Here is a 25,989-nt window from a genome sequence, read left to right as displayed (position 1 = left end):
GAAGGGGTGGCTGGGGGATACTGTAATTATGTGGGCTGCCATCCTCCACATCAGGGTAATAATTTATAGGAACAATCTCACCATGGCAGAGGGAATCTCCCATGAAACAGATGAGGAATGTGAACAAGGCCAGTGCTTGGAGCAATCTGTGTCCCTGCCCATGGCAGGAGGAGTGGAATGAGATGGTCTTTCAGTTCCCTCCCAGCCCAAACCATTCTGTGATTCCATGATATCTGGACATACCAGCTTGAAACCAGGAGAATCAGCTGCTCACTGAAAATAATTTTTAAAATCCTCAAAACTACAGAAAAAAGAGGCCTTTTCAGGATAGGGTGAAAAAGGTCCGTTTATTTTTGCAGACAGCACAATTCAAGTTCAAATCTGGGCATTGCTCAGCAGATACCAGTGGGAAGAAGGTACCACGGATGCTTTGAGCACGTTGGGGTGACTGGGAGGCAGTTCTGGTGGCTGTCCAGTATTGTGTCAATGCTGGGAGTCATGCTGCCCCTCTCAGCTGAAATTTGGAGTGCAGTAATAGATGAGCAGGTTCTGATGAAGGGTAGAATGACAGAAGGAATAAAGGGAGGCATGGCCCACAGGAAAATAAAGATCTTAGAGATGATTTGTGAAATTTAAGATAGATACACCCCCCAAAGGAGCATCTGTGGAAGGCAGCAAAACCTCTCACACCGTCCTGCTGTTCCCAGGAAGGAGGAGCAAGACACACTGAGAGATATTGAGAGTTTTTGAAAACTAGAGTTACTCATTGGTCCTGCTACACTGGAAAGGTTTCTTGCATCTCTGATAAGGCCTCCTAGGATTACAGTACGTACACAAGTCATGGCTTGGTGTGTGCAAAGCTTTACAGAAGTACATCGTATGGCTCTCTATCCTGCTTTGATCTGGGTTTTAATTAGCACCATAAATGTAAGATACATGACACTTCATCATGAAAATCAATAAAGAGCTCTGGATTTTGGCTAGAAAGGAGGACCCAGAGGGCAGCTCTTCTGGGCTAGCAACCATACAGGGGGAAGAAAATACAACAGGTAATATCAGGGGTGTGTATATCAGTGAGAGAAGGATTTTGTGTGCGCCCTTCCTTTAACAAATCCACCGAATGAACCTGTCGAAGAAGCTGGGCTGGGAGAGGCTGTTATAGTCCTTCTCCCGGAAGATGGCTGCCCGGTCCCCCAGGCCAAGCTTCAGCAGGACATCCATGTCCACGTCGCTCCCCAGAGCCACCACCGTGGGCATGACATCCTGCTTCTTCATGGAGTTGATGGCCTCCTCCAGGTTCTTGCTTCCCGTGATGCCGTCGGTGATGAAGACGAAGGAGAGCTCGGCGTTGCGCCGGGCGAGTCGCTGCCCGTTGCCCGGGCTGAGCACGATGTTGTTGATGGCGTGGATGATGGCTGACCCGATGTTGGAGGATGAGTCCAGGTACTTGATCTGCGCCAGGGCATCGGAGATCTCGGTCAGGTTGTGGGTCAGCGGGAAGACCACGTTCTGGTCCTGCTCGCTGCCGTACTGCAGCAGTGCGATCCGGGCGTTCATGTGGTCGCTGTTGCTCCGGGCCAGCGTCAGCTGCTGCGCCACACCCTCCACGAAGCGGTGGGCACTCTGGAAGTTCTGCTCCCCAATCCTTTCTGAGCCGTCCAGCAAGAAGACAATGTCAACGGGGCGCTGGGTGCACTGGGCCACAGCAAGCTCTGCAGGGGGAAGAAGGAGGACAAGAGTTGGGATGATAAGAAGACTACAGGATAATTTGGGTTGGAGTTGCCTCTGTGCATCCTTGTCCAAAGAAGGATCAGCCCAACCCTGCTGCCAAAGCTTGTCTTTGCAGCTTGAAATGAAGGAGCTTTGCTTTTGATGCCCTCAGCTACTGGGTGCTTAATGAATGTTAATTCTGGGACTGATGACAGACCCTCATGAAATTAGACAGGTCTGTGCATTTCAGTCCCAGAATTACACCCACTGCCTTACATCAATTTCCAGCTCTTATTTGTGAGACGAATATCCAGCGATTAGTGGCAGGCAGCACCTGCAAACCTCTCAGTTACTTCTGGAGAGTGGTATACTGTCAGAGTTACACTTACCATAAAAGCATAGAATCAGAGAATCACAGAATGGTTTGGGTTGGAAGGAACCTTAAAGCTCATCTTGCTCCAGCACCCTGCTGTGGGCAGGGACACCTCCCACTAGACCAGGTTGCTCCAAGCCCAGTCCAAACACATCGAATACATGAATATATGCAGTGAATGAACTCAGGGAAAAAAAAGAAGAAAATAGCTATGTTTGGAGTCAGTTGATAGTCAGAGACTATTATTTCCTCCCTTTTCAGTAGTTATGTGCATTGCATTCAGGGTTCCTCTGCATTCCCCGAGCTGGCAGCAGGGCAATGGCCATAGCACTCTCAAGCAGTTCTGTGCCTCTGAGGCTGCATCTCAAAAGAGTGAAGTCCTGAAGATGCTGCCATGTTGTGTTGTGTGACTGGCAAGGAATAGGAGCTTCTGGAGCAGCCCCACCTTGAGCACCCATTTCTAGCAACAGGGGGTAACTTTGGGGGTAGGAGTGTAACATTAGATTGAATTTCCACACTGTGAGCAAGTCCAGCCTGACAATGAGCTTCCCTAGTGCTGGACAGTGCTACACCTGGGTTCAGCACAGAATCAGGGAATCACAGATTCCTTATGGTTGAAAAAGCCCTCTGAGATCCTCAAGTCCAACCATTAGCTCAGCACTATCATGTTAACCACTAAACCATATCCTGAGCACCACATCACATTTTTTGAACACCTTCATGGATGATGACTCCACTGTTTCACTGGGTAGCCTGTTTCAGTGCCTGACTGTCCTTTCAGTGAAGAAATTTCCCCTAATATCCAGTCTAAATCTCCCCTGGTGCAACCTGAAGCCATTTCCTTTTGTCCTATCGCTTGTTACCTTCCCTCTTTTAAAACAATAAAGGCACATACTCACCTCTGCCCAATCTTCCGTGAGAAATGTTGTCTAAAGGCATGTTGATGCTGCAGTTCCTGGTATGCAGGTACTGCTGCCACAAGGATACCTTGCCTTGGCAGCACCTGCACTCCTGGTCCTCACGTGCTCTGAGCAACCGTGGAGGGGGAAAGGCAGGAAGGAATCCCCCTTGCAACCACACAGTGCAAAACCTCTGTGAGGGTCTGTGAAAGCAGGTGTGAGCAGGGGCTGCGTGTCATGTTGGGGCAGTGCTAGCAGCCTCCCCCAAGGCCTGCCCACATGTTTTTTGAGATGACAAGCAAGCCTGAAGAGCTCCTAGCTAAGCAGAGGGCAGCATCACTCCATGGAGCTTCAGCGGGAGTGTAATGCACATCTGACAGGAGCATTCCCCAGAGACACATTCTGCTCGATGCTCAGCCCTCACAGCTGGAGAGGGCTGCCTTCCAGCTGTTCGATAAAGTGCCTTTACATATGAGTTATCCCATGGGAATGTAGGGCAGTAAAGCCTTGGGGTTGTCCTGCTCAGTGTCAGGCTCTGTTTGCAGCTTGTTCTCATTTCTGAGAGGCTGAGGACCCGAGCACCCTTTTCTGCAGCAAGATTCTCATCCTAACTGGCAGAGAAGCTCTCAGAAGTACCACCATGAATTAGGCCGACTAAAACCTTCCTGTTGTGCTTTTAACTGGTGCATTGGGCCTTCTTATGTGGATCATGAATGCCTGTAGCTCACCTTACTGCACAGGTGGGGATGTCTAATGAAGGCAGCGCAAATAAGCAGAAATATCATTGATTTTTCTGCCATTAGTGTACAGAGTAACTCCACCCATTCACATCACCTTCCTGCTTTTTCTAAAACCTGAACAACTTGTATTTCCTCTATTCTTTCGCAGTATTGACAGTGGAGATGAAAGTGAGGTGGGGACTGACCTTGCAGCCCTTTTTGGGGTTTCCCCCTTTCCCAGCCCCTCCTGTATCTTTGGGGAGGTATGGACCATCCTTTACCCTCCTTATCTCTGTCCTTCCTTTGCCCAAGAGTTTCACTGAAGGAACGCTGCTGTGATGAAATCCATCTGGTTTTATCAGAGGGATTAGACGGGATTATGCTAAAAAACACTCCTTCACCAACTTCTCCAATCCTCTTTTTGTTCAGCAAAACGTCCCAGGCCTGAGGTCTTTTCAAATCAGTGGGGTTTGGGAGCTTTTCCTCTGGCATCACGGCTGGAGCAGCTTAACTACTCTGAGTTCAGTCCTGCATCCCAGCAGGCTAAGTCACACTAATTTTGGGGTAAAAAACAAAACAGAATAGGGAGTTTGGCTTTGCACAGACTATCTGGAATATGTGAATTATGACCAGACTCAGGCACAGGCTGATCTTTTTGCCTTCACCTAAAACAGAGAGCACACCATGTAAAGCACTCAGAACTCTTTCCCCTCTATTCTACACTGATAGCAGTTCTGTTCTCTGAGCAACTTGTCCCTGTAGACTGGGGGAAAAAGTGCTGAAACCTCGGGGGAACACCGCAGTAAGTTCAAAGTGGGCAACTCCCACGGCTGAGCTTGGCAAGTGGCTCCACCTTTTATACCCGGAAATATTACAGCCAAATTCCTGAGGATAGCACATCTCTCTTCCGCCCATTAAATGTGACATTTGCTCAGTATACTTTATTGAAGTAATACCATGTCAGTCAGAGTAAGCACTTCTACTCCTGTGTCTGCACACAAAATCCCACTACCTCTAAATACAGCTTGAGAGCAGTTAAACTGGAGGTGGGAATGGCCCTTGCCCGCCTGACTTTGTGCAAACTGGGCCATGGATGACTGAGTGGATGGAGATACCAGGCCTTGTCTAAGCACACATACCTGCAGTGCAGGTGGTGGCTCTGTGGTGTCTGAGCCAAAGCAGCACTGGGTATGGATTGAGTAGGCTCTACTACATCAAGCTTAAGTACTTGCTTTTAAACAGCTCACATCAGTCAAGGAATTTTGCTTTGGACCACTCGGCCCCACGTAACAGAATATCTGCCTTTTGGATATGGACAGCTACATGTTGTGGATTACGACAGAGGAAACACAAGTGTACAAGCAGAGAAAAAGGCCAGGGGAGCCCACACAGCTTCTGAGAGAATCACTGCCCAGGTGTCAGTGCTCCCAAAGGAAAGGGAGGGTTGCTCCCTCTCCCACCCTGCTTGCTTCTTCCCTCCACCCCCAGCTGCCCATGAGGGGTTCCACAGAGACACTGTGGTGAGCGGGGATGCACCTTGCTTGGTCAGCCTTGCAGGACTTGAAGAGAGCCCGTGGTAACCGAGAGAGAGGATGCAGAAAGGGGAGAAGGATGCTTTGGAGGGGGTCAGCAAGGACATACACAGGAAGACATGGGGAAAACGCGTCGTTAGGCTCTCAGCAAAAAAGCAGCAGAGAAAGCAAGAGCATCCCTTGGTACTGCTGGGGAAAGCCACCATGCTCATCAGCCAGCTGAGCTGGAGGGGACTGCTCCTTGTGTCCCATCCCTGGCTGAGCACAACCAAGCCATTCCACTGCCTCTGTCTCTCCTAAACTAAAAAAATCTCCCCATGAACTGTCCCCTCTGCCACACAGGAGCGACGATTTCCACCTCCACTCGGCCTCTGCCTCCAAGTGACCCCCAAGAGAGGTCTCAGCACAGCCCTAGCACGGTCTCTGGGTCCCCCACAATCTCGCTGTGCACCATTTTGAAGGTGTCAATGAACAAGTCCATCCACTCTTGCCGCTCATTTCCAGTGGCAAACTTGGCTTTTTCGGCGGTAAAGGCCAAAGTGGCCACCAGCTGGGTGTACACGCTGGGGTCCCGGGATTCCCGCGTGGAGTTTAGGAACTGGGCGATCGATTGTATGGTGCTGGGGAAATCTATGTTGACTCCCTCTTCCATGGGGCGGAAAATAACTGGGTTTATGCTCCCAGGGTTCCTGTCATCTGCAAGTGAGCGTCAAAAGAATATTTTCAGGGCTTGCTAGCAATGGCTACGTCTCTGAAAGCTACCTGGCTTTCCTACCTGCACTGCACCAGGGAAGAACAGAGCTAATGAGGACAGAGGAGTAAAGACCAAAGCCAGATTTTAAATCTTTCTGCCATTTGTGTCTGAGGAACCATGGGATTTGCCCTGAGATCTTTCACACATCAACTGAATGACTTCAGAAAATTACACAAAACCTTAACTGCCCAGTTCCTGCTGATCCAGCATAGGCACGATGGAGAAGAAGCAGTGCTCAGGAAAAGGGCCACCTCCTACTGCAGATGGGATTAACCCATCATGTAGTTTAGGATCATGTAGCTATGTGCCAACCGCACCCACGGTGCTGTAAGGCAGAAAGGCATCGAAGGGACAGCATCATGTGACCCCCTTGCCTGGCACTCAGCCTCAGGGCAGTGACTCCACTCAAAGCTGTTCGGTGTCTGGGCTTGTCAGGGCCCTGAGAGCCTCCATCTGCACCTGGCTGTGCCAAATTTGACTTTGAATAAAACCCCAAAGCTCAAAGCAAAGCCTTTTGCGTGGGTTAGCAAGAGCCTCTCAGGATGTCATGCAGTTTCTACGAAGCAAGTGGTCAGTTCAGATTTGCTCAGCATACAACCCTCCAGCATCCTGTTAGCACAGCTGTGACTGAGGAGAGACAAGGGGCTGTGCTGAAAATGGGACACTCTCAGGTAAAGCCCTGAGGCAGCATGGGGGGAAGACAAGGTGTATGTGGTACCTGTCCCTGTCTGTGCTCTGCCGGCATTACCCAGGCTGAAGCTGGGGCACAGTTGATTTGCCCCTCAAAGTGCCAGGACCACCATGCTGAGCCATGGGGCCAAGAACGGGGCAGGTTTAGCTGCCTCCCTGACCTGAGTCTGTCCGGCCAGTCCAGGCACACGCGCTGGATGTGCACTGGCTCGCTCACGTTCCCTCCGAAGGGCACTGTCTCCATCCAGAGGATCTGCGTGGGAATTGGCACGAGCTCATGGGATGTTCTCCGAGAGCCAGAGAAGCCCCAGGCTCTGTCATGTCCCATCCCATCCAACGTGTTCCCGTGCCACTAGGGAAGTGTGACCACTGCAAATCCTTCTGAACATGACAGCAGAGCAGCACGGCCCAGCTGGTGTGGTAGGTGGGAGGCTCTGTGCCCAAAGACTCCTGAACCAATTACTTAAAATTCCATCTACCAGCCATAGCCCAACTTTCACCCATGCTGAGAGGGCACTTTGAGAGGACGCCAACCCTACCCAGCCACGTCACTCCACCTCCCATGTTCTGTGGGGTGCAGGTCTTGCCTGTGCTTGGCCTGGCTTGCATATGGCATGGCTTAAGGGATTCACCCAAGAGGGAACGCCCTCAGATGCCTCCTCAAGCCATTCCTGTTGCAGTCCCCAGGGCTGCCAGGCACCACCGAACTGTTCTCACCTTGCATCAGGAACAGAAACATGCAACTGCACTACAAGGAAAGGACTGACAGCTTTGGAGGGCTTTGATGCCCAAGCCCGGGAGAAATGAGTGTGCCACTGCTTGTGTTCCTCGGAAACGGGAAGGCTGAAAAGACCAAAACCTTTGATGACACCTGAGCAATGACCAGCGTGGCCTGGGGATGTCACCTCCTTGTGCAGAGATTTGCAGGACAAAGCTCCTCAGAAGACACAGGCAGAGGAGCTCAGAATCATGGTTGGACACTGTGCCCCTGGCATGGCCAGGTGCAAATACTCAAAATACCAGTGAGATATTTTAGACAGGAATAATTATAGTTTTTCTCCAGATTTCTGTGCATCCTGGGACCAATCTTCCTTTCCTTTCCACAGAAACAAAGGGACTTATTTAAAAATGAAATTTGATATTCTCTATGAGGCTCAGTTGAAGCTGGGGACTGCCACAAAAACATTCATGGCAAGAGAAGAGACAAAAATTGCACAATGGGCAAAACTTTGGTCTTCTATAAACTTTGTGTATCAGCAGAGAGTGCATCTATTGTATTTAAACAGGCACAGGGACTCAGGCAGATGGGACCTCTCTGGGAATTTGGGATACACATTTGCTCCTTAACAAGCAAAATGTGACCCCGTAAAGCTACCTTCAGCACACAGAGCACCAGAAGATCCTTACAACCTTTTCCTTTAATCCAACACCCTGAGTTAATTGTTAATTAAATATAGCCAGCGTTAGAGAAGCCAAAGCTCTGGGTCCACTAGGTTGCTATTTTCCAACTGATCCCTAATAACAGCTCTGCCCATCACTCCCAAGGAGCATCCTGCTACAAAAGTCACCATGAGTGGGAATTTAGCAAGGGGATTTTGACTTGAGTTTGGAGGTCAAAACCTGGTAGCTCCCAGGAATTTCGATGGGGAAAAGTATCAGGGATGAGCCATGCTGGTGCACTCACACAGTGCACTTGTACCTACCTGTGCAGGGAACTCAGAGAGACAGGAAAAGAGCAGGAGACGAAACCCTGGAGCCTCTCCTCATGTAAAGTAGCACTATTTCCCAAACTCCTGCCTTCCAAAGGAACTGAACAGGGTTGCACCCCCCTCTCCTACTCCTGAGCCTCATGCAGTCTCCCCCCAGAGTCTGTGCAGATGGCATGAAGCTACTTGTAATGTTTACCTGTCTGACAGGGCAGCTCGGGGCAGACGACCTGTGGATCTGGAAGGAAAAGAAACAAGGAAAACTGAGCCATGTGCTGCCATCCCCTGCACAGTCAGAGTGGCAGGACAAGGTCTCTTCCAAGGAACACCAAAGGACTGCCCCAAAAGGCTGGTCTTTATCTGAGGAAGGACTCTTAGTCCAGGGCTACCTAAAGGTCAGACCCCACCATGGATGACCCAGCTGCTGGCCAACCTGCTGGGACACATCTTGGCCCCCCACCCCAAACCCTGGGGCGCAAAACTCCAGTTCCATGCAAGGACAGGGACAGACCTGGGCAGAGCACGTCCTCCATCTTGTCAATGAATTCCTCTGCCACCAGGTCTGAGAAGAGCCTCATCTTCTGGACTCGCTGGGGTTCATTGCAGGCGATGGAGACCAGGGTCTCGCTCTGCTCCGGCTGGTCGAACATGTCTCCTATGCCGATGGTGTTGACCACCACATCTCTACCGCAGAGAGCCCCGAGGTTCTTGTCATCATCCCGGGGGTCGTAGCGCCCGTCTGTGATCACCACAGCGAACACTTGGGCTTTCTTTCTCCTGCTTTCCTTGATGAGCTTGTTGTAGGCAAACTGAAGGGCAGACGGTGTCCAGGTGCCTCCAGCGATCCACTCCAGGCGCTTCACCGCTTCCTTGAAGCTCGACAGGGAATTGATGCGCTCGTCATCAAGCTTGATGGCTTCAAAAGTCCCCTCGTGACTGTACTGCACCACCCCAACACGGGCACCTGCCAAGGAAGTGTCACATTACTTGGCTTTGCATCCTTGGGGAAAAGTGGAGAAAGTCAAAGAGCTGCCCAATTGGTCTGAAAAGCCGTGGAAAATAAACAGTGAAGTTGAAAGGATCCAAGACCTTTTTCTTTTCCCCATGCCCTACTCTGTCCCCACAGAGTACAGACCTGTCTCTGACTTGGGGTCCTTGGCAATAGAGCCCAGCCTGCTGACCACGTTGACGACAAAATTCTTCTCCAGGGTGAAGTTGGTGTAGCCGATACTCTCGGAGCTGTCTATGACAAACATGATGTCCAGGGCACCGCAGCGCTTCTCACAGTCTGGGGAGAGGGGCAGGGAGAGAAACACGTGGGTCAGTGATGCTGGGAACCCTCTGGTGACCCCCTGTCCCCATCCCTCGAGTGGTTGTTCCCCTTCCCTGAGGAGAAGTGATGTCTGCTCACCACAGCATCCACACGTCTCTCGCACGTAGGTCATCACGTCGCAGTCCTGCCAGGAAAGGGGTGCAGGGTGAATGCTTCCCTCTAAGGGAAAGGCTCCCCTTTGCCTTCCCACCCAACCAGCCCTCTCTCCTCTTTCCCTGGCTCCCATGGGAAGCCACAGGCCACCTCTGCCAGGCAGCAGCAGGACCTGATGCCCTGTTTTGTTCCCAGGCTGTGCATGGAAAAGCCATGATTGCCCCAGGAAGAAGAGTAGCAGGGGTTACTTACAGTCAGACCGGGGTCTCCTGGTGGGCCAGGGGTCCCCTGCAAGAAGAACACAGGGATTTCAGGCACAGTTTTCCCATTAGTTCTTTTTCTGGGAACTAGATGTCAGAGCCATTATAAATGTGGCTTTTTGCTGAAGGGGAAGGAGAAAGGGAGGGCAAGCCCCCACTGTGAGCCAGCGGACACATCTGGCAGCTGGTGTCCCCTCCAACAGCATCTACTCAGACACGATGCCATGGGACAGTACCTCAGGGCCTGCTTCACCAGGTGGACCACGCTGTCCAGGCTCTCCTCCTGGGCCAGGATCACCCTGGGGAAGAAGTAAAGAAGGGTCAAATATTTTCTGGGCAATGCTGGTAATGCAGCCTCAGGTGTTCAGGGCCCCTCCTGACCCCCTGGTCAGGCCCAGCCCTGCTGAGCACAGTCACCAGCCTGCCACAGCTGAGCTTGGGGACAGGGAGCAGGCAGAGAGTGGCAATGTCATCCCCAGCACACCTAGCAGGGGTGTGGGAGGGGGACACTGACCCTGGGGCAGTACAGGGAGGCTGCTTACCGGCTCCCCCTTCTCTCCTTTGGTCCCTTGTGCTCCTTTTGGTCCAAGCTCACCTCTTCCTCCCTGCTCGATGGAAGGAGAAACAGATCCGGCATGGAGCACATCTGGATGTGCTCAGGCAGAGGCTCTGCTGCATCACAAACACATGCCTGCCTGGCCTGGGACAGCATCCTCTAAACCAGCAGCTCAGAGCACAGCAAACAAACAGTGTTTACACAGGCATTAACCAAAAAAAAAAAAGAAGTTCCGCAACGCATTTTTCAGATTATTTCAAAAGGAGATGGGCTTGCGAGATACAACCAGGCTCAACAGCTGCAGGGAACATCCAGGGCAGCTGCTGGCAGGGCTGGCTCCTCAGCCATTAACCCAGAGGGCTGGGAGACAACTGGCATCCCAGCCAGTACAAATAAACAGGTGATGGAGACCTGGAGACAAACGCACCCACCTTGGGTCCTGGCCGCCCCTTCTCACCCTTGTCACCCTGCAAAAGGAGAGGAGGGAGAGGTCAGCACCTGTCCAGGACTGGCCCCACACTGTGCACATGTACACCCAAAGATTGCAGTGAGGGGCAAGAAGCTGAAGAGCAGCTGTAGCTGCAGGCTGATGGTTGAGGGACCGTCACCATGATTGAGGCTGGGGTCCCCAGCACCTGGTGGACTGTGGCCAGGGTCAGTCCTGGTGTTCAACCCCCTTTCTCCTTCCCAGGCTCCACACATCTGTGACCCTGAGCATTTTTCTTCCTCCTTCCCTGTTTTCTCAGGCTGCTCGGATCCAACAGCAACACCCACACAAACAGATTTCCTCACGTGCTGAATGAGGAATACTTACCTGAGGGCCTCTGGGTCCAGGGTAGCTGAAGCCAGGCCTGCCTCTGTCACCCTTTAGTAGAAAAAAAAGACCCATGAGATACCAACCCTTCTGACCTGCTCCTGTCAGAAACAGTTACAGCCATTTTCATCTTCTCTCGGGGTGAGATACCACCAGGAGCCAAAGCTTCTGCAGCTGGCCCTGAAGCACTGGGAACAGCTGTGCAGAGCAAGGATTTGTGGGGTTTTGGGGATGTCATGTGCCAGGGATGCCCCTGAATCTGCTCAGGTGAGGGGTGTAATCAGAGCTGCCTTGGCCAGAGGAAGACCTACATCTCTGCCCCACAGGGAGGCTCAGGTCTGATTCTGTTTCTGAGGCACACAAGTTTCTGCAGTGAAAACTGCCTATTTTTTCTTTTAATAAATAAATAAATAAATAAATAGGAACACAAACCTGCCCTTTCAAATGCAGAGGTTTATTCATGAACTTTACCTTTGGTCCTGGTGGTCCAGCATCACCTCTTGGGCCCAAGTCACCAGGATCCCCACGTGATCCCTGCAGGACAGTTTTGGGGAGAAGGCAAGGACTGAGTGAGGATGTTCCTTGCTGTCCCCCGGCACACAGGGGACCGTGCTGGAAAAACCAGCTCTCGAGATGGTGCTGCAGGACCATGTCCCTTCCTGGTGAGTTTACTGTGACAGTGACTGTCTCAGCAGTGGGGTTCCCATGTCCCATAGAGCCACATGGATGTCACAGCACTACTGCCACATTGGGGTTATGGACTAACCGCAGACCCAGGACAAATGGGTGCTTGTGGAGTCCCATCTTCCCTCTCCCCAGTGACCCACCCGCTCTGGTGATCCATTCCACACTGCCATGGGAACACCCAGTTTCTGAGTCTCCCTGAGAGAAGGTTGTGCAGGTTCTCCTCGGGAGGGACAGTGCAGGCAGCTTGTGTAAGTAGGGCAAGCCCTCACCACAGAAGGAGGGCCTGGTCACACACGTGCCCAAGTGTGACTTACTATCCTGCCTGGCTCTCCCACAGCACCCGAAGGGCCTCGGGGTCCTGGCAGTCCTTGTTCTCCCTGCACAGCAAAGAAAGACACAAGAACACACAGTGCATGAGGAGGAAAGCCAGGCAAGCTGCCCCGGATGGCAGCAGTGCTCCCCCTTCCTCCTGGCTGTCACCAAGCCTTGCTCCATGCTTACCCTGGCTCCTTTGTTTCCAACCTCACCGGGCAGACCACGAGTACCCTCTGGACCAGGATCTCCCTGTGAGAAGGGTAAAGATATTCCTGGTCAGGGAATGCTATCTCTGTACATGGCAGTGCTCCATGATGCCCTTCTCAAACCTCGTGTTTCTTGGTTTCAGTGTCAGGCAGTGTGCCCTCTGAATGTGTCTCTTAACCTTGAGCTTTGCTGCCCTTCATCCCCTCTCTTGACCAAACCCTGGAGGAGAAGGCTGTACCTGGTGCCAGCAGGGCAGGCAGCGGACACAGTGGGAGCACAGCACAGTGGGATCTGCATTCCCAGCTCTGGTGCTGCATGGACACTGCATGGCTGGGCAGTAGCACATCACACACACACCAGTCCTGTCCATATGGGGCTCACTTGCAATAATCTGGGCAGTTGCCTTACTCACCCTTTCTCCTATGCCTCCAGGAGAGCCTTTGCTGCCTTTCGTCCCTGGATCTCCACGTCGCCCCTTGGCAGACACAAAAGTCACATAAATGGGGTGAGAGGATGGATGTTACCTGGGCAGTGACCCCTGGCTGCCCTCCCTCCTCCCTCTGGGCCCAAGAGATGTACACCTGCCCCCTAAGCAAATGTGTTCCCAGCAGCAGGGGAGCAGGGATGCCCATGGCTCCTTTTGGGAAGCCACAGCCAGCCTGTTCTTTCACTGCAGCGACCACAAACACGCCTGGTTCATTCCCTCAGAGTTGAAGACTCTGATTTACTTCCAGCTCATCCAGTGTTGCTTTCCCCACTGGATCTTGCACAAGGACACATGCTGGCTGGGCTCTGGCCCCTTGGTGCTGGTGGAGCTGTGCCATGGATTGTCGTCTCCAACCCACCTCCCAAAATTTGCAGCGCCCCGCCATATTAACTTGGGTCTGTGTGGCACCACCGATATGTGACGCTGCCCTTCTCACAGAGCTCTGCCATAATGGCCACCAGATCTTGACTCTTTGAGCTCCTGCAAGCAGCCAGAGATTTGGGGAACTTGCCAGAGTATAACCAAAGTGTCCCTGGGCATCCAGAGGCCAGGCCTGTGTGGTTAAGTGGGAACACAGGACACTTCTCTAAGGTGAAATGGTTTAGATCAGGCTTAGGATTATGGGAGTTCTGCTCTGTGATTTTGGGAGAGACAAGGAGATCAGCATCTGCACATCTTTCAGGATTCACAAAGCAGAATGGGGGAGTTTCTCAGCACTCATCCATGAAGCTGTCTCAGGTTCCTGCAGTGTGCCCAATGTCCAGGGATCTATTCAGCCACTTACAGCCTCTCCTTTGGGTCCAGGAGGTCCCACTTCACCTTTCCTTCCCTTGGCTCCAGCAGGCCCTTGAGCTCCAGAGTTGCCTGGGAGTCCCTTGGAGAAGAAAAAGAAATATGGTTTGTTGAAAGAGAGCTCAGGGTGCACACACACTCCCCCCATTTTTATCCCGTGTCAAGCAGTCCCCCTCAAGCAGAGGTGTGTATGAGCACCCAGGTTCTGCTTCCACACAACCTGGCACGCCCACATGGCACTGCCATGAGCACGGGCTCCAGCCTTGGAGCAGAGTGGTCCTGTGTAACCTTCCCCCCATCAGCTGACAACAGGTTTGTCAACTGCTCCTTACAGCATCCATCCAGTCCTGCCCAAAGCCAGAGGGGCTGTGGCTTCCCCATCCCTGGAAGTGTTCCAGGCCAGGCTGGACAGGGCTTGGAGCAACCTGGGCTAGTGGAAGGTGTCCTTGCCCATGGCAGGGGGTGGCATTGGATGAGCTTTAAGGCTCCTTCCAGCCCAAACCATTCTGTGATTTTATGAATAGACCACAATAAAGCACTGGAGATATTTGAACGCTGCATGAACCTACCGGGCTTCCTTTCTCTCCTGGGGGCCCCGGGGGTCCACTGCGACCAGGCCGGCCAGGATCTCCCTGAAACAGCCAGAGAGCCAATGGTCATTGCCTGCCTCACCAGCACATTGCACCATGAGTAGCCCAAGGAACAAGGCCAGCAAGGCTCTTCCCTCAGCTCCTGTGCCTGGTGACGGGATCCAGACCCCAAAGCCTATGGGCTCCACAAGCAGTGTAGGATTTAGGATATATGTGAAAATACAGGGAATGGTGTTCAGCTGTCCCCACTGGCAGCCTCTGCCCACACCCTGCTGTCTGTCCAGAGCACTTGTACCTTTATGCCTGCATCTCCTCTTTCACCTTGGTCTCCTGCATCTCCTGGGTAGCCATCAGGGCCCTGGGGAGGGAAATGAAAAGAACCACACACTTCACATTGGGAACACTCTCCATGCAGAATAAATCAAATAAAACTTCCTAATCAAATAAAATTTCGAAGCTAGTGCTTAGAAAGTTGCTATAGAGGCTAAAGTAGTTTTTGCTTGTTGCTGGTGTTGACGAAAGGGCAGCTCCACCTCTCTGTGTGGAGGGGAGGGACACTGGGCGCTTCCAGCTTACTTGCCCATGGAAAGGAGGCACAGTAAAATCAAACTGTGCTCCCCATTCCAGGGATCCCAGGTCTGGGATCAGATTATACAGCTGGTAGGAAAATGGGCCATTAACCTCTCGTTGGCCATTTTTCTACATATATACCTCACTCAGCAGCTACACAACTGATGTGCTGGTGAAAGAGTAAAGCATTCCTACCTTGTCACCAGGGTCACCCTTGCATCCTGGTGGTCCAATTCTCCCCAGCCTGCCCTGGAGAGATTACATTCAAAAGGAAAAGACTGAGAAGTTATAGGTGTCTGAAGGGAAAACACAGCTTTTCTTGCTGACAGTTAATAATTTTAGCATCATCTGCTGACCTTATCTGTCACCAGCTAGAGAATAAATAGCAAGTGTATTCCTTAAACTGGGGTGGGGTGTGCAGAGACAAGTGGAGGAGAAAGCAGACTAAAGAAAATCAGGCAGGCTCATCCCATGAGTGTATCCTGAGTGATGGGAATGTCCCTTGAGGCTGGGTTTGGTGGTCACTCACGTCCAGGGTTGTGCTGGGCCTCCCTCATGCCCCTCCTGTCAGAGCAGCTCAGGTGTGCAGCAACCACTCTGCCTGACAGATGCCATGAGAGAAGGGACTGCCTTGCTCTGTGGCCCAAAACAGCTCTGTCACCAGTGCTGAGACAGCTCTGGGATAGAGACTGGGGGAACCAAAGGGCTTTAGTGTTTTAGAGAGTGGGGGTACTGAGAGATATTTTAGAGCTTCAGCAGCACTTGAGGAGCGGGAAGAACTGTTATTACCCACAAATATACTGGGCTGGGTATAGGACACAGTGCAAAGCCAGGGTGTGCTGGCCAGTGGACAAAGCCAGGGACTTTGTTGTGAGGCCTTTGAACTTGACTTTAAGGCTTTAATACTAAGCACAAGCTATGGTTTAGAGATGAACTTTCAGATTCTGTGACAAACTGCCCTGAAATCCAAATTTCTGTGAAGCTTTCAGTGTCCATGTCCTGTAGCGGTCATTAACATTCAAAATAAAGTATCTACACCCAAATCATTTGGCCTTATCACCTTCTTAGCAGGAGCACAGACCGGGTCACACATCCAGGCCCTGCAGAGAGCGGGCTAACAGAGGGACGGCGCTTAACGCATGAAGCTGTGTCAGGAGATTTCGGGTGGGTATTAGGGAAAGGTTCTTCCCCCAGAGGGTGGTGGGGCACTGGACAGGCTCTCCACGGAAGTGATCACAGCCCCAATCCTACCAGAGTTCAAGAAGAGTTTGGACAACGCTCTCAGGCACAGGGTGGGATTGTTGGGGTGTCCTGTGTGAGTTGGACTTGATCTTTGTGGTTTCCTTCCAACTCAGCGTATTCTGAGATTCACTCCTGCGACCTGAATTACTTCACACATTTCTACAGGACATGCAGAATAATGTACAGATAAATTCACAGAAACCTCGGTGGAAACAGAAAGCCAGCATGTGGGATAGTAGAAACTACATAGCCTGTGGGCATGAAAGAGGGTAAAGAAATGGAACAGCAGCAGCGACATTATGGGGTGCTCCCAGTGCTCCTAGTTACCTTCTGTCCATCTGTGCCGTTCCTTCCTGCCAAGCCAGGGGCACCCTTGGATCACGGGAAAAAAAAACCAAGAGGGATCTATTAACACACAGTCCAAGCGTTTGGGAGCTGGAACAACGTGCAAGTTAGAAAATGTCCTTTCTTACCCTCCGTCCGTCGGATCCAATTTCTCCCTGGAAGAAAAAGAGGACAGGAAGTCAGACACTGCCTGCAACCCCCCCGCCTCCCCACCGCCCCCTCGCCCTCCCTTTACATCCTAAACCCACCACCGCTTCACCAGACCGTCATCAAAGCCTGAATGAGGAGACAGGCTTTGGGATGCCTTTGGAAATCCCTCCCGAGGTCCACAATTACGCGTTAATAGCGCTGTTATCCCTCCCCATTACAGCTAATCTCTCCCTCTGTGCATCAGAAAGGAGCGCGGTCCCTGCCAAGTGCCGAGCCAGCCATTCTGTCTCTTCTTTCTCACCTTCTCTCCTTTCAGCCCTGGGACACCCTAGACAAAGAAAAAAAAAAAGAAAGAAAATCGCTGTGTTAGTGCCTGGGCAATCAGCAGGAGCGGAGCGCAGGGGTCTGGGGTGGGAAATGGGCAGGTGAGATCGAGAAGCAAAGCTCCCCTTGCTTTACCAAAAATCAGGGAATGCAAAGAGCTCCGCCATCGGCTATGGGATTCTTACCTTGGGACCAGGGTATCCGATCGGACCTTCAATACCTGGGTCGCCCTTTGGGGAGGAAGGCACGGAGAGTTAGCTCGAGGTCATCAGAGATGCAGCAAACAGCGGGGAGGATTTTCCACAACTCACCTGTCGTCCCTTCAGCCCAGGGGAACCTGGCTCACCCATGTTCCCCTTTGCACCCTAAGGAAAGAAAAATCCCAGCATAAGTCCAGGCTTGGTGCTGACTGAGAAAATGACAGTTTCTGGGGATCAGAGCACACAGAGCTGGGGCAGGAGAGTGGGACACCCTGTGCACATGAGAGCTCTGCTTGGAGAGTGGGAGACTCAGTGACAACTGCTGCCTCAGTCCTGGTGTCCTCCGGTGCTGGAGGTGCCCAGCGGATGCTCGGGTGTCTGTCTGCACTGCTGGCAGGGCATCAGCCTCGGCACAGCCATGGGCACAGCAGTGCTGGCTGTGCCTTCCAGGGCCAAGACATGCTAGTGGGGGGTATTTCCCACCGGGGTGCTACCTGAGAAGGCAGCCGATGTGGGCTCTAAAGCATCCTGCAGTGGTTGTGGGAGGCAGGGGCATTATTGTTTTTCCCACAGCTTAGAGCAACTTACCTTCTGCCCTCGGTATCCCTTGGGACCAGGTGGACCTGCAATCTCCAGGCAGCTCATCTTGTAGCACTGAAATACAAGAATTAAACTGAGCTATTGACAGTGTGCATCCCAAGCTCAGCTCAGCTCTGCACCCACGGCTCTCCATGTGCCTCTCCCCATTAAATCACGGCTAAAATCTGCTGTGGCTCCAGCTGAGTCAGGGCTGAGGCAGCAACAAGCACACACAGAATTTGCTGCCCATAAATTAAGAGTGGAAAATTGCTACGAGCATGCTCATTATAGCTTGGCTCTGGGCCCAGACTGGAAGAACAAGACTGCCAAGTGTCAGAGATGGTGGGGGCTTGCTCATCTGGGGTCATCATGAGACTGGCATATTCTTTGGAGCATCCCCTGCATACTCTTCCCTCTGTGTGCCAAACCCAGCCCCTGTGGTACCAGCAGGGTGGGAGCTTCAGCAGGGGCAGTACTTACAGAATGTGCCTCCAAAGTGATGAAACAAATCTATTCCATAGACCTGAACCCACAGGGAGTGAGTCCAGTGTGCCATTATAACCCCTGGGTAAGGGAATGTGTCCCCAGACTCTGCCCTGATCCATAGGTGGGCAGGGACCCATCCCACTCAGGTCTGTGCTGTTTTGGGGTGTGAGCTGGTCTGCTCTAACTGAGGCAACTTAAACCTGTGTTGTGTGGCAAAGGCATAAAGATGCTGCTCACTCACCTCGCCGTAGGCTTCGTGTTTCTGCAAAGGAGAGAACAGGAGGAAGAGAATCAGTTAAGGTGCTCGGTCCCACAGGGGAGACAGCAGCCCACTCTTGGAGGGGTGTGTGGTGGTAAGGGAGAGGAGGTGGTAAAGGTCCCGTGGCTGTAAAGATGCCCTCAGCAGAGCCCCTGATCAACAGCGCCTCACAGGTGGGGTCTGAAAGACCATGCTCACGGTGAGCATGTGTCTCAGTGTGGCACACTCTTCCACATGCCTCTGGATGGGGAGCAGGCTGGAGTACGGCCTGGTCTTCAGCAAGAGCCAGGACTAGGGTGGCAGCCTGCCCAGACGTGCTGGGAAACAGAGGCACAAACCAAGGGGTCCTGGCTAAGAACCAGAAAAAGGCTCCACTTTCCCTGCTAGAGGTTATCTCCAAAACCCAACAAAAGGGGAAAGCATTCCCCCATCCGTGCGCCGCTCCTCTTGTGCCGCTGTTACACCCCCTGCCCTTACCATAGCCTGGATGATCCTGTCAATGGTGTTGACGTCGATCTCCAGGGTGTCCCTCTGGGTGATGGCGTAGTTGTTGCGATACAGCTCGTGCGGCAGGTTGGCAATCTCCCGCAGGCCCTGCTCGTACACCTTCTCGCTGGGAGCCACCGCGAACAGCTTGATGCCCATGTCTCGCGCCCTCTCGGCCTGCATCTTCATCCCCCCGCACGGGCTGCCCGTCACGTGGCCGTCGGTGATGACCACCGCGAAGTTCACGCCGTTGGCCATCTGGGTCTGGATCTGCTGCGTCATGTTGGAGATTGCACAGTCCGTGAAGGTGCCCCGGCCCAGGTACTTGATGGCAGACAGCCTGGGCAGGTAAATGTCTTTGCTGCTTGTCAAAGGGCTGTAAATTTCTACCACGTCTGAGTAATGAAGCCCACCGAACTGCCAGGTGATGTAGACTTGGTTCTGGTAGAGCTCACTCTCCAGTTTATCGATGAACATGGGGATGAACCGCTTTATTTGGTCCACGAGGCTCTGGATGGGCACAGTCTGCAGAGCCACGCTCTCCGAGGTGTCAATGATGAAGTAGACATTGATGGGGCAGTTCCTCTTTTCTGCATGGACACAGTTATTCAGACCATGTCAGAGCACTTCACGCACCCCCTTTGCTGTCCCCCCAGACACCTGGACCAAGTGTGATGCTGGGAAAAGCACAAGTCCCACCCAGCTCTAGAAGTGACACCCGTGATTGGGTCAGATGGTTCTCCAGTGACCAGAACTTATAACTCCTAAGATCTGCTATAGAATCACAGAATAATTAAGGTTGGAAAAGACCTCTAAAATCATTGAGTCCAACCACTAATCCAGCACAGCTCAGTACTGAATCAATCTTGAAAATCTTGCATTTTTTGGTAAGAGTCAGGCTGGACACGTAAACCACCTCTGTATTGCAACTGAAAAGTGAGGAAATCACCAGATTTAAAGTGAACAATTTTCTGGCATCAGATAGAGAGCTGAGTGCTGGAGACTGACTGTTTTTTTTACTGCACCTGCTGGGAGAGACAACCACTGGCAGACCCCAGCTCTTCCATCTCTACCTCTCTGCACACCAAAGCAAACCCAGAAACGTGAGTTTGGGTGGAGGCCGGGTTTCCCCACAGATGGGTTGTTACCACAGGAGTGCAAAGGGCTGTGGGAGGTGGAATGTCCCTGGCAAGCAGGTTCTACAACTGAGCATTGTTTCTGCTAAAATTGCTGCCCACAAAAGTGACCCAAATTATTTGGTTAGTACCTGCACAGGAGGTAGGACTGACATCTGCAATATCCACATCAAGCTGAGCAGCGTGGAGAGGAACTAGAGCCACACAAAGGAGAGTGAAAAACAAGGCTTGTTGGAACATCTCAGCGGCCCCTCAGGATATTCAGATGCCTGCAGGAAAACACAAGTTGCATGGTAAACGTGATGCTCAGTCTCCTGACTCTGCTGGCATGACACAAAGCCAGCCAATGCTCCTTGCAGACCCAGAGAGTGAAGGGACAAATAAAAAACCTCTTGAAGAAATGCACATCTTCAGTGCTCAACCCATCACCAGGCCTCCGAGGCCTAGCTGCACGTGGGAGTTTACTTCATGTAGGGTTATGATAACTTAAAGTAGTAGAAGTAGAGATCTAGTCTGAAAAGTTCTTAGGAATGTATGGAAGTGTTCAAAGGAACCCAGGATTTAAAAGGAAATTCTCAGGTAACACTCAAGCAACACTAGTCACCAGCACGGAATATGGAGGAAGGGGAGATGCTCACCTTTGTGTCTAGAGGACCCCAGAACCAACCAGCATGGGGTGGCCCAGAGATGCTTCTCTGCATTGTGGCCAGCTCAACACTAACCAAAAAGGGGCACGTGGGATCTCCGTTATGAAAAAAAGACCTGAATCCAGTCCAGAAAGAGAGCTTCTTTCTTGAATGGTTTTTTTGGCTAACTTTTGGAAAAGTCTGAGGCTTGGAGGGACACTGAGCGTGCATTTGGTGGCGCTGGCAGTGCAGGGGGAGGGCAAGTGAGCAGTGCAGCTGTGTTGCTGCCTCAGCTGCCTGAGGAACAGCACTACTGAAGAATACAGGCAACTCAGCCCTCCCTGGCATCCCTTAAGACCTCTGTCCACGTGGTGCCCAGCTATTGCCTGGTGGGACATGCCCCGTTCCAGTTTACAGTGCCAGCTGCAGTGCACCACAGGCTTCTGCAAACTGTTTTATGCTGGAAAGGTTGGTGTCAGTGCTGCTGAGACCCTACAACAGTGACAGCCTTCCTCCTCACTAGGGCTTGTGCTTATGAAAGAATTGGGATTGTTCAGCCTTGAAAAGAGAAGGCTCTGGGGTGACCTTACAGCACCTGCTGGTACCTAAAGGGGCAGCAAGAGAGCTGGAGAGGGACTTTGGACAAGGGCCTGGAGTGACAGGACAAGGGGGAATGGATTCCCACTGGCAGAGGGCAGGGTTAGGTGGTGTACTGAGAAGAAATTGTTCCCTGTGAGGGTGGGTAGGCCCTGGCACCAGGTGCCCAGAGAAGCTGTGGCCGCCCCTGGATCCCTTGCAGTGGCCAAGGCCAGGTTGGATGGGGCTTGGGGAAACCTGGTCTTGTGGAAGGTGTTCCCGCTCATGGCAGGGAGTGGGATGGGATGGTCTTTCAGATCCTTTCCAACCCAAACCCTTCCATGATTCTATGAAGTTCCTGCACAACTCAGTGTGGCTCAACTTCCATTGTGCTGCAGAGAATAAAAGTGGTATGGTAAGGATAAAACACTTCCATGCTAAAGGGGTGTTTCAGTTAAGATCTAGATTTCACCCCTCTAAGCCTACTGCAGGCTTTCCTTGTTTTGTTTGCCCTCCATAAAACAGGGCTGCAGGAGACCCTGATCTTTAGTAGGACACAACAGCTTTGAGCCTTCAGACAGCACCATTTTAGAGCCAGCCTTTAGCTGAGGAAGACGGAGACATTAACTTCTGAAGAGGCTGGGAGCGCTGAGGGCTTTGGCCAAGTGTCTGACTCATCACTGCATCCTGAGTTTAACCACCTCCCTCCCTCCTTCCTTCTTTCCCTCTGTGTGTGTGGGTGGGAAGGCACTCTAGAGCAGAGCAGTTGGCCTGCATGGGCAACCAGGGCCAGCTCTGGCATAGGATGGCTCCTGCTCACAGCCCTGGGGGCTTGGGACTGGGTCAGTGAAGCACCACAGCCTTGGATTCTCCATGGGCAGAGTGGTGAGGCAGGAAAGCGACACCTGAAAACACGAGACACAACTCACTTCCCTGGGGTCCTCTTGCACCACCTCCTCTATCCCACTCTGCACCCCGAGCTACGTTATTCTCCTGCTCTACCAGCATCCCACCTGGTATTAACCCTCCTGGATACACAGTGGGTGGCTGCTGGGATCTCCAGTCCCCACCTCAGCGGCCTCCAAGGCTGGGGTGGGCGATGGTGCCTATTTTGTCATCCTCAGAGCACCACCAGCTCTTGTGATGCTGTTGCAAATCCCACAACATTTGATATTTGACTTAAAGTCCCACCTGCCGCTGCAAGATGCTGAGATGGAAACCTCAGATTCCACCAGTATTTCAGACCAACTGTTTTCTGCATGTTGAAGGCAATTTTTGAACACAAACAGTTCAAAAAACTAATGAAAAGAGCAAACTGGGAGCTGAGTCATAATGCCTGAACACTTGGGTCTGCCCATCCTGTTCTTCCTTGACTTTTCTCTCTCTGCCAGAGCAGGAACGTTGCTCCCATGAGGCCTTCTCTCAGTATTTGTATTTTCTAGTGGTTCACCTCTTTCCCCATGAGATGCACACAAGGGAAAAACAAAAGGGAATCTCAAGCAGTGGGTCCTCTGAACAGATTTTGAGGGCACTATTTTGCACCATTCTCCCTGAATGAGGGTCTGTGCTCCTACCTCAGGTGCAGAAAAATGCGTGGTCTTTGCTGCTCCCACAATGAGATCCCAGGTAACCTGGCTGTCACACACATCACTGAAAAATATATGGATTTATCTAGACAGAGCCCTGCAAAAAGAGTGGCCTTGCAGGAGGACCCAAGTTCCCTGCTTGCTTCTCTTCCCACCATGAGCAACCGAACCAAAAGTGGTGTTATGGCAAACAAGTTACTTGCAGTGGCTCAAATGTGCCAATTATAGCTGGTTATTTGGGCTCTCACATCTGATTAGCCCTTAGAGCAGATCCCACTGCAGTAGAAATGTCACCTCATGCACCTGGCCAGGCAGAGCCATGGTCTGCCTTGTCCCAATCACTGATATCCCTGAAGTTCCTCCGGTGCACTGTGTATTTCTCCTCCAACACCAGAACACCCACTGTACTGAGCAAACTGGTCCCAAATTCGCAAAAAACGAGATGTTCTGCTCTCTAAGCTAACACTGTCTGCAAGGAGCTTATTTAAAGCCACATGAATTTAAAGGCACACAAATTGCATTACTCTCAAGAAAGGAGAATTATGCTGGCTATGCTAAAATATGCAGAATAAAGTTTGAAGCCTCCCTGCTGCTCAGTCCCAGCGCTTTCCATGGCCATGCCCAGCAGGCAGTACCTGTGGTGTCACTCATTTGTGCATGCAGCATTTTCTCCACTCGAATGTTTGATAAATGAAGCTAGAAAAGAAAAATATGTCCCATTTGGAAGAAAACTCTTACAAATGCACCTCCTCTTCCTTCCCGTTTGTGTGCCTGTGGTTTGCATGCTGCATGAGGAGGGAATTTCGGTGCTGGTTGCAGCCACTACCCAAACGTGCCTTGTAATTTTAATCCCTAGGCAGAGCACCCAGGGGGAAGGTTTCAGTTACAGGGACTCCAGATATTTTTCAGGTCTCCCAATATAATTATCCTGAGATTTCAGCCAGGGAAAGCCCAGGCTGCAGGCAGGCTGGGAGGCAGCAAACCCCTGCCACCAAGCGCAATGAATTCACAGGCATTCATAAATGTGCTGTCACCTCCCAAAATACAGGAGCTTGCGCTGATGTAATTCAGCATAAATAGGAGACGAGGGCCTCAGGTCAGTCTAATTAGTGTCTTCTGAAATCCCAAAAATCAAAGGGGAATCATGCAGCAGAACAGTTCTCTGCCCTGCTGCCATCACTTCACTGGAGCAGCTGAACTCAGCCCAGTTACCCCAGGGAAGACCTTGGTTCAACAAATCCACCCCCTTCACTGAGGGATTTTCTAGACCTCTGGCCCTGGCAGTTTGTGGCCCGCACTGCTTGGACCTGGAAAAAAACCCAGCAAACCCTTGGGGAAACGCCCAAACTAGCCAAGAGCTGGAAGTAAAGGAAAAAATTATATTCTCTTATTGCAGGTACTGTCTAAACATGAATCAGGCACCTTGCTGGGAAGCCGGTAAGCAGCAGCAGGCACAGACTGAAATTTCAGAGGGATTTCTGTTATTCCCGACTGGAGCTCCGTCAGTAAGTAACCACAGAACCCCTGTACTTGGAGAGAAAAAGTCTGCCTACCTGGAAAATGAGGTCATCAAAACTTCTCCCCCAAATCCCTCCGCAACGTAAGGAAAAAGGACTTTGTGGGGTGGCCGGTGTCAGGAAGGCTCCCGCATCCCCGGCTGCAGGGTGGCTCCGTGCTCTGGGTGCTGGGATGTACGGGATGAGGGAGCGGGAGGAGCAGCGGAGGCGTCTCCAGCCCCGTCCCGCTACTCCCTGGCCGTCTGGAACTGCCCTCTGAGTCCCTCCTCCAAAATCGGGCACAATCTCGTTTGCAGTAGCTGCGAACATCCACGGAGAGTCACTGTGGGTCTACCGAGACCTGGGAGGGTCCCCTCCCCTCCGCTCCCACCCTGCTCGGGCTGGGCTGGGTCAAGGTTTTTCCTTCTGGAGCTGAAGGCATCTTTGTTTGACACGAACGGGAAGAAGTCTCATTTTTCCATGATGAGAAGCCCCATTTTCGTAGTTGGCATTGCTGCCCCACATCTTTATTTATACCACCAAATAGTCTTTCTCTTTCTTCCCCCCTGCTGTCCTCTTTCCACCCTAGTAACGTGTCCTGAGTGGAACAAATGAAAACAGGAACATTTCAAAAACGAGCAACTTGCACAGAATTGTAGAATCATTGCCTTTGCGAATATCCAAGTCTTGCTCAGAGTCAGCCAACTCTGAGTATTACCTGTTTCTATTGATTCATTTCTGGGTTTGGGTTCACAGAATCATGGAATTATAGAGTACCCAGAGTTGGAAGGGGCCCTCAAGGATCATTGAGTCCAGCTCCTCTCCCTGCACAGAACAGCACCAAAAATCACACCATGTGCCTGAAAGCATTGTCCAAACACTCCATGAGCTCTAGGGCTTTGTTGTTGTCATATTTTTAAAATTACTTTTAAATTCATGTGCTATTTTTAGCTCTGCTAAATGAAAAATAGGGGCAAATGTCCCAAGAAAACATATGGAGAACAGCAGTGACTTTCAGGAACATAGCCTGTTATTCCTTGAGCTATAACTTTGTTTTGAAGAGCCAAAGAAGGATTTCGTGAGGCTACTGCTTTCCAGGGACTCTCCTGCAGCTCTGAACAGGTTGGTCCCTTTTCCTCTGGAGCATCTTTAGTGGAGAGGAGGGGTCCAGCTTTTGATGACTGTGATTTACCAGACAGCACCTGAGATGTCTGAGCAAACCATCCGCCTGCCAGTGATCCAGTGAACATGTCACATTCCAGGCCATTTGTTTTGCCTGCTTTGCTGCTGTGTCCAAGCTCTGCTATGCCCATGGGTACCCATCAATGCTGCTTCTAATCCATTCAGTGCAGCTGTTTCTAGGTGAACCTGTCCCTGCAGAAGCTGTTTCTCCAGCAAGAAGCCTTATCAC

General features: G+C 51.7%; 1 protein-coding gene across 2 annotated transcripts; it reads right to left on the bottom strand.

Annotated features, from left to right (window-relative positions):
• Positions 1–328: 328 nt before the first annotated feature.
• Positions 329–24,865, bottom strand: COL6A2 (collagen type VI alpha 2 chain). 2 transcript variants are annotated; one of them, XM_010407953.4, is made up of 28 exons: positions 24,636–24,861; positions 20,426–20,563; positions 19,150–19,748; positions 18,655–18,675; positions 17,937–18,002; positions 17,460–17,513; positions 17,334–17,378; positions 17,126–17,152; positions 16,803–16,829; positions 16,657–16,701; positions 15,283–15,336; positions 14,813–14,875; positions 14,497–14,559; positions 13,920–14,009; positions 13,061–13,123; positions 12,628–12,690; positions 12,441–12,503; positions 11,911–11,973; positions 11,440–11,490; positions 11,057–11,092; positions 10,612–10,674; positions 10,306–10,368; positions 10,062–10,097; positions 9,795–9,840; positions 9,519–9,671; positions 8,895–9,347; positions 8,583–8,621; positions 329–1,712 (listed from the first exon to the last, which is right to left on the bottom strand). In XM_010407953.4, exons 2-28 carry the CDS (start codon positions 20,532–20,534, stop codon positions 1,105–1,107), a joined length of 3,063 nt encoding a protein of 1,020 aa, XP_010406255.1. In that variant the 5' UTR covers positions 20,535–20,563; positions 24,636–24,861; the 3' UTR covers positions 329–1,104. The 2 variants fall into 2 exon arrangements, with proteins under 2 accessions (XP_010406255.1, XP_010406256.1); XM_010407954.4 differs by lacking the exon at positions 329–1,712 and adding an exon at positions 4,616–5,929 and having other exon boundaries at positions 24,636–24,865.
• Between the last annotated feature and the right edge of the window lie 1,124 nt (positions 24,866–25,989).

The sequence above is a fragment of the Corvus cornix genome, chromosome 7 (genome assembly GCF_000738735.6).
Source record: "Corvus cornix cornix isolate S_Up_H32 chromosome 7, ASM73873v5, whole genome shotgun sequence".
In the NCBI taxonomy this organism is placed as follows: domain Eukaryota; kingdom Metazoa; phylum Chordata; class Aves; order Passeriformes; family Corvidae; genus Corvus; species Corvus cornix.
This window is presented reverse-complemented; position numbering and strand designations above follow the sequence as displayed.

Coding starts and splice junctions, on each gene's coding strand:
- COL6A2 (XM_010407953.4), bottom strand. CDS start 20,534: ATGTTCCAACAAGCCTTGTTTTTCACTCTCCTTTGTGTGGCTCTAGTT. Junction 18,003..18,654: donor AACACGAAGCCTACGGCGAG/GTGAGTGAGCAG, acceptor CTTGTATTTCAG/TGCTACAAGATGAGCTGCCT. Junction 10,098..10,305: donor CTGGTGAAGCAGGCCCTGAG/GTACTGTCCCAT, acceptor TTCTTCTTGCAG/GGGACCCCTGGCCCACCAGG.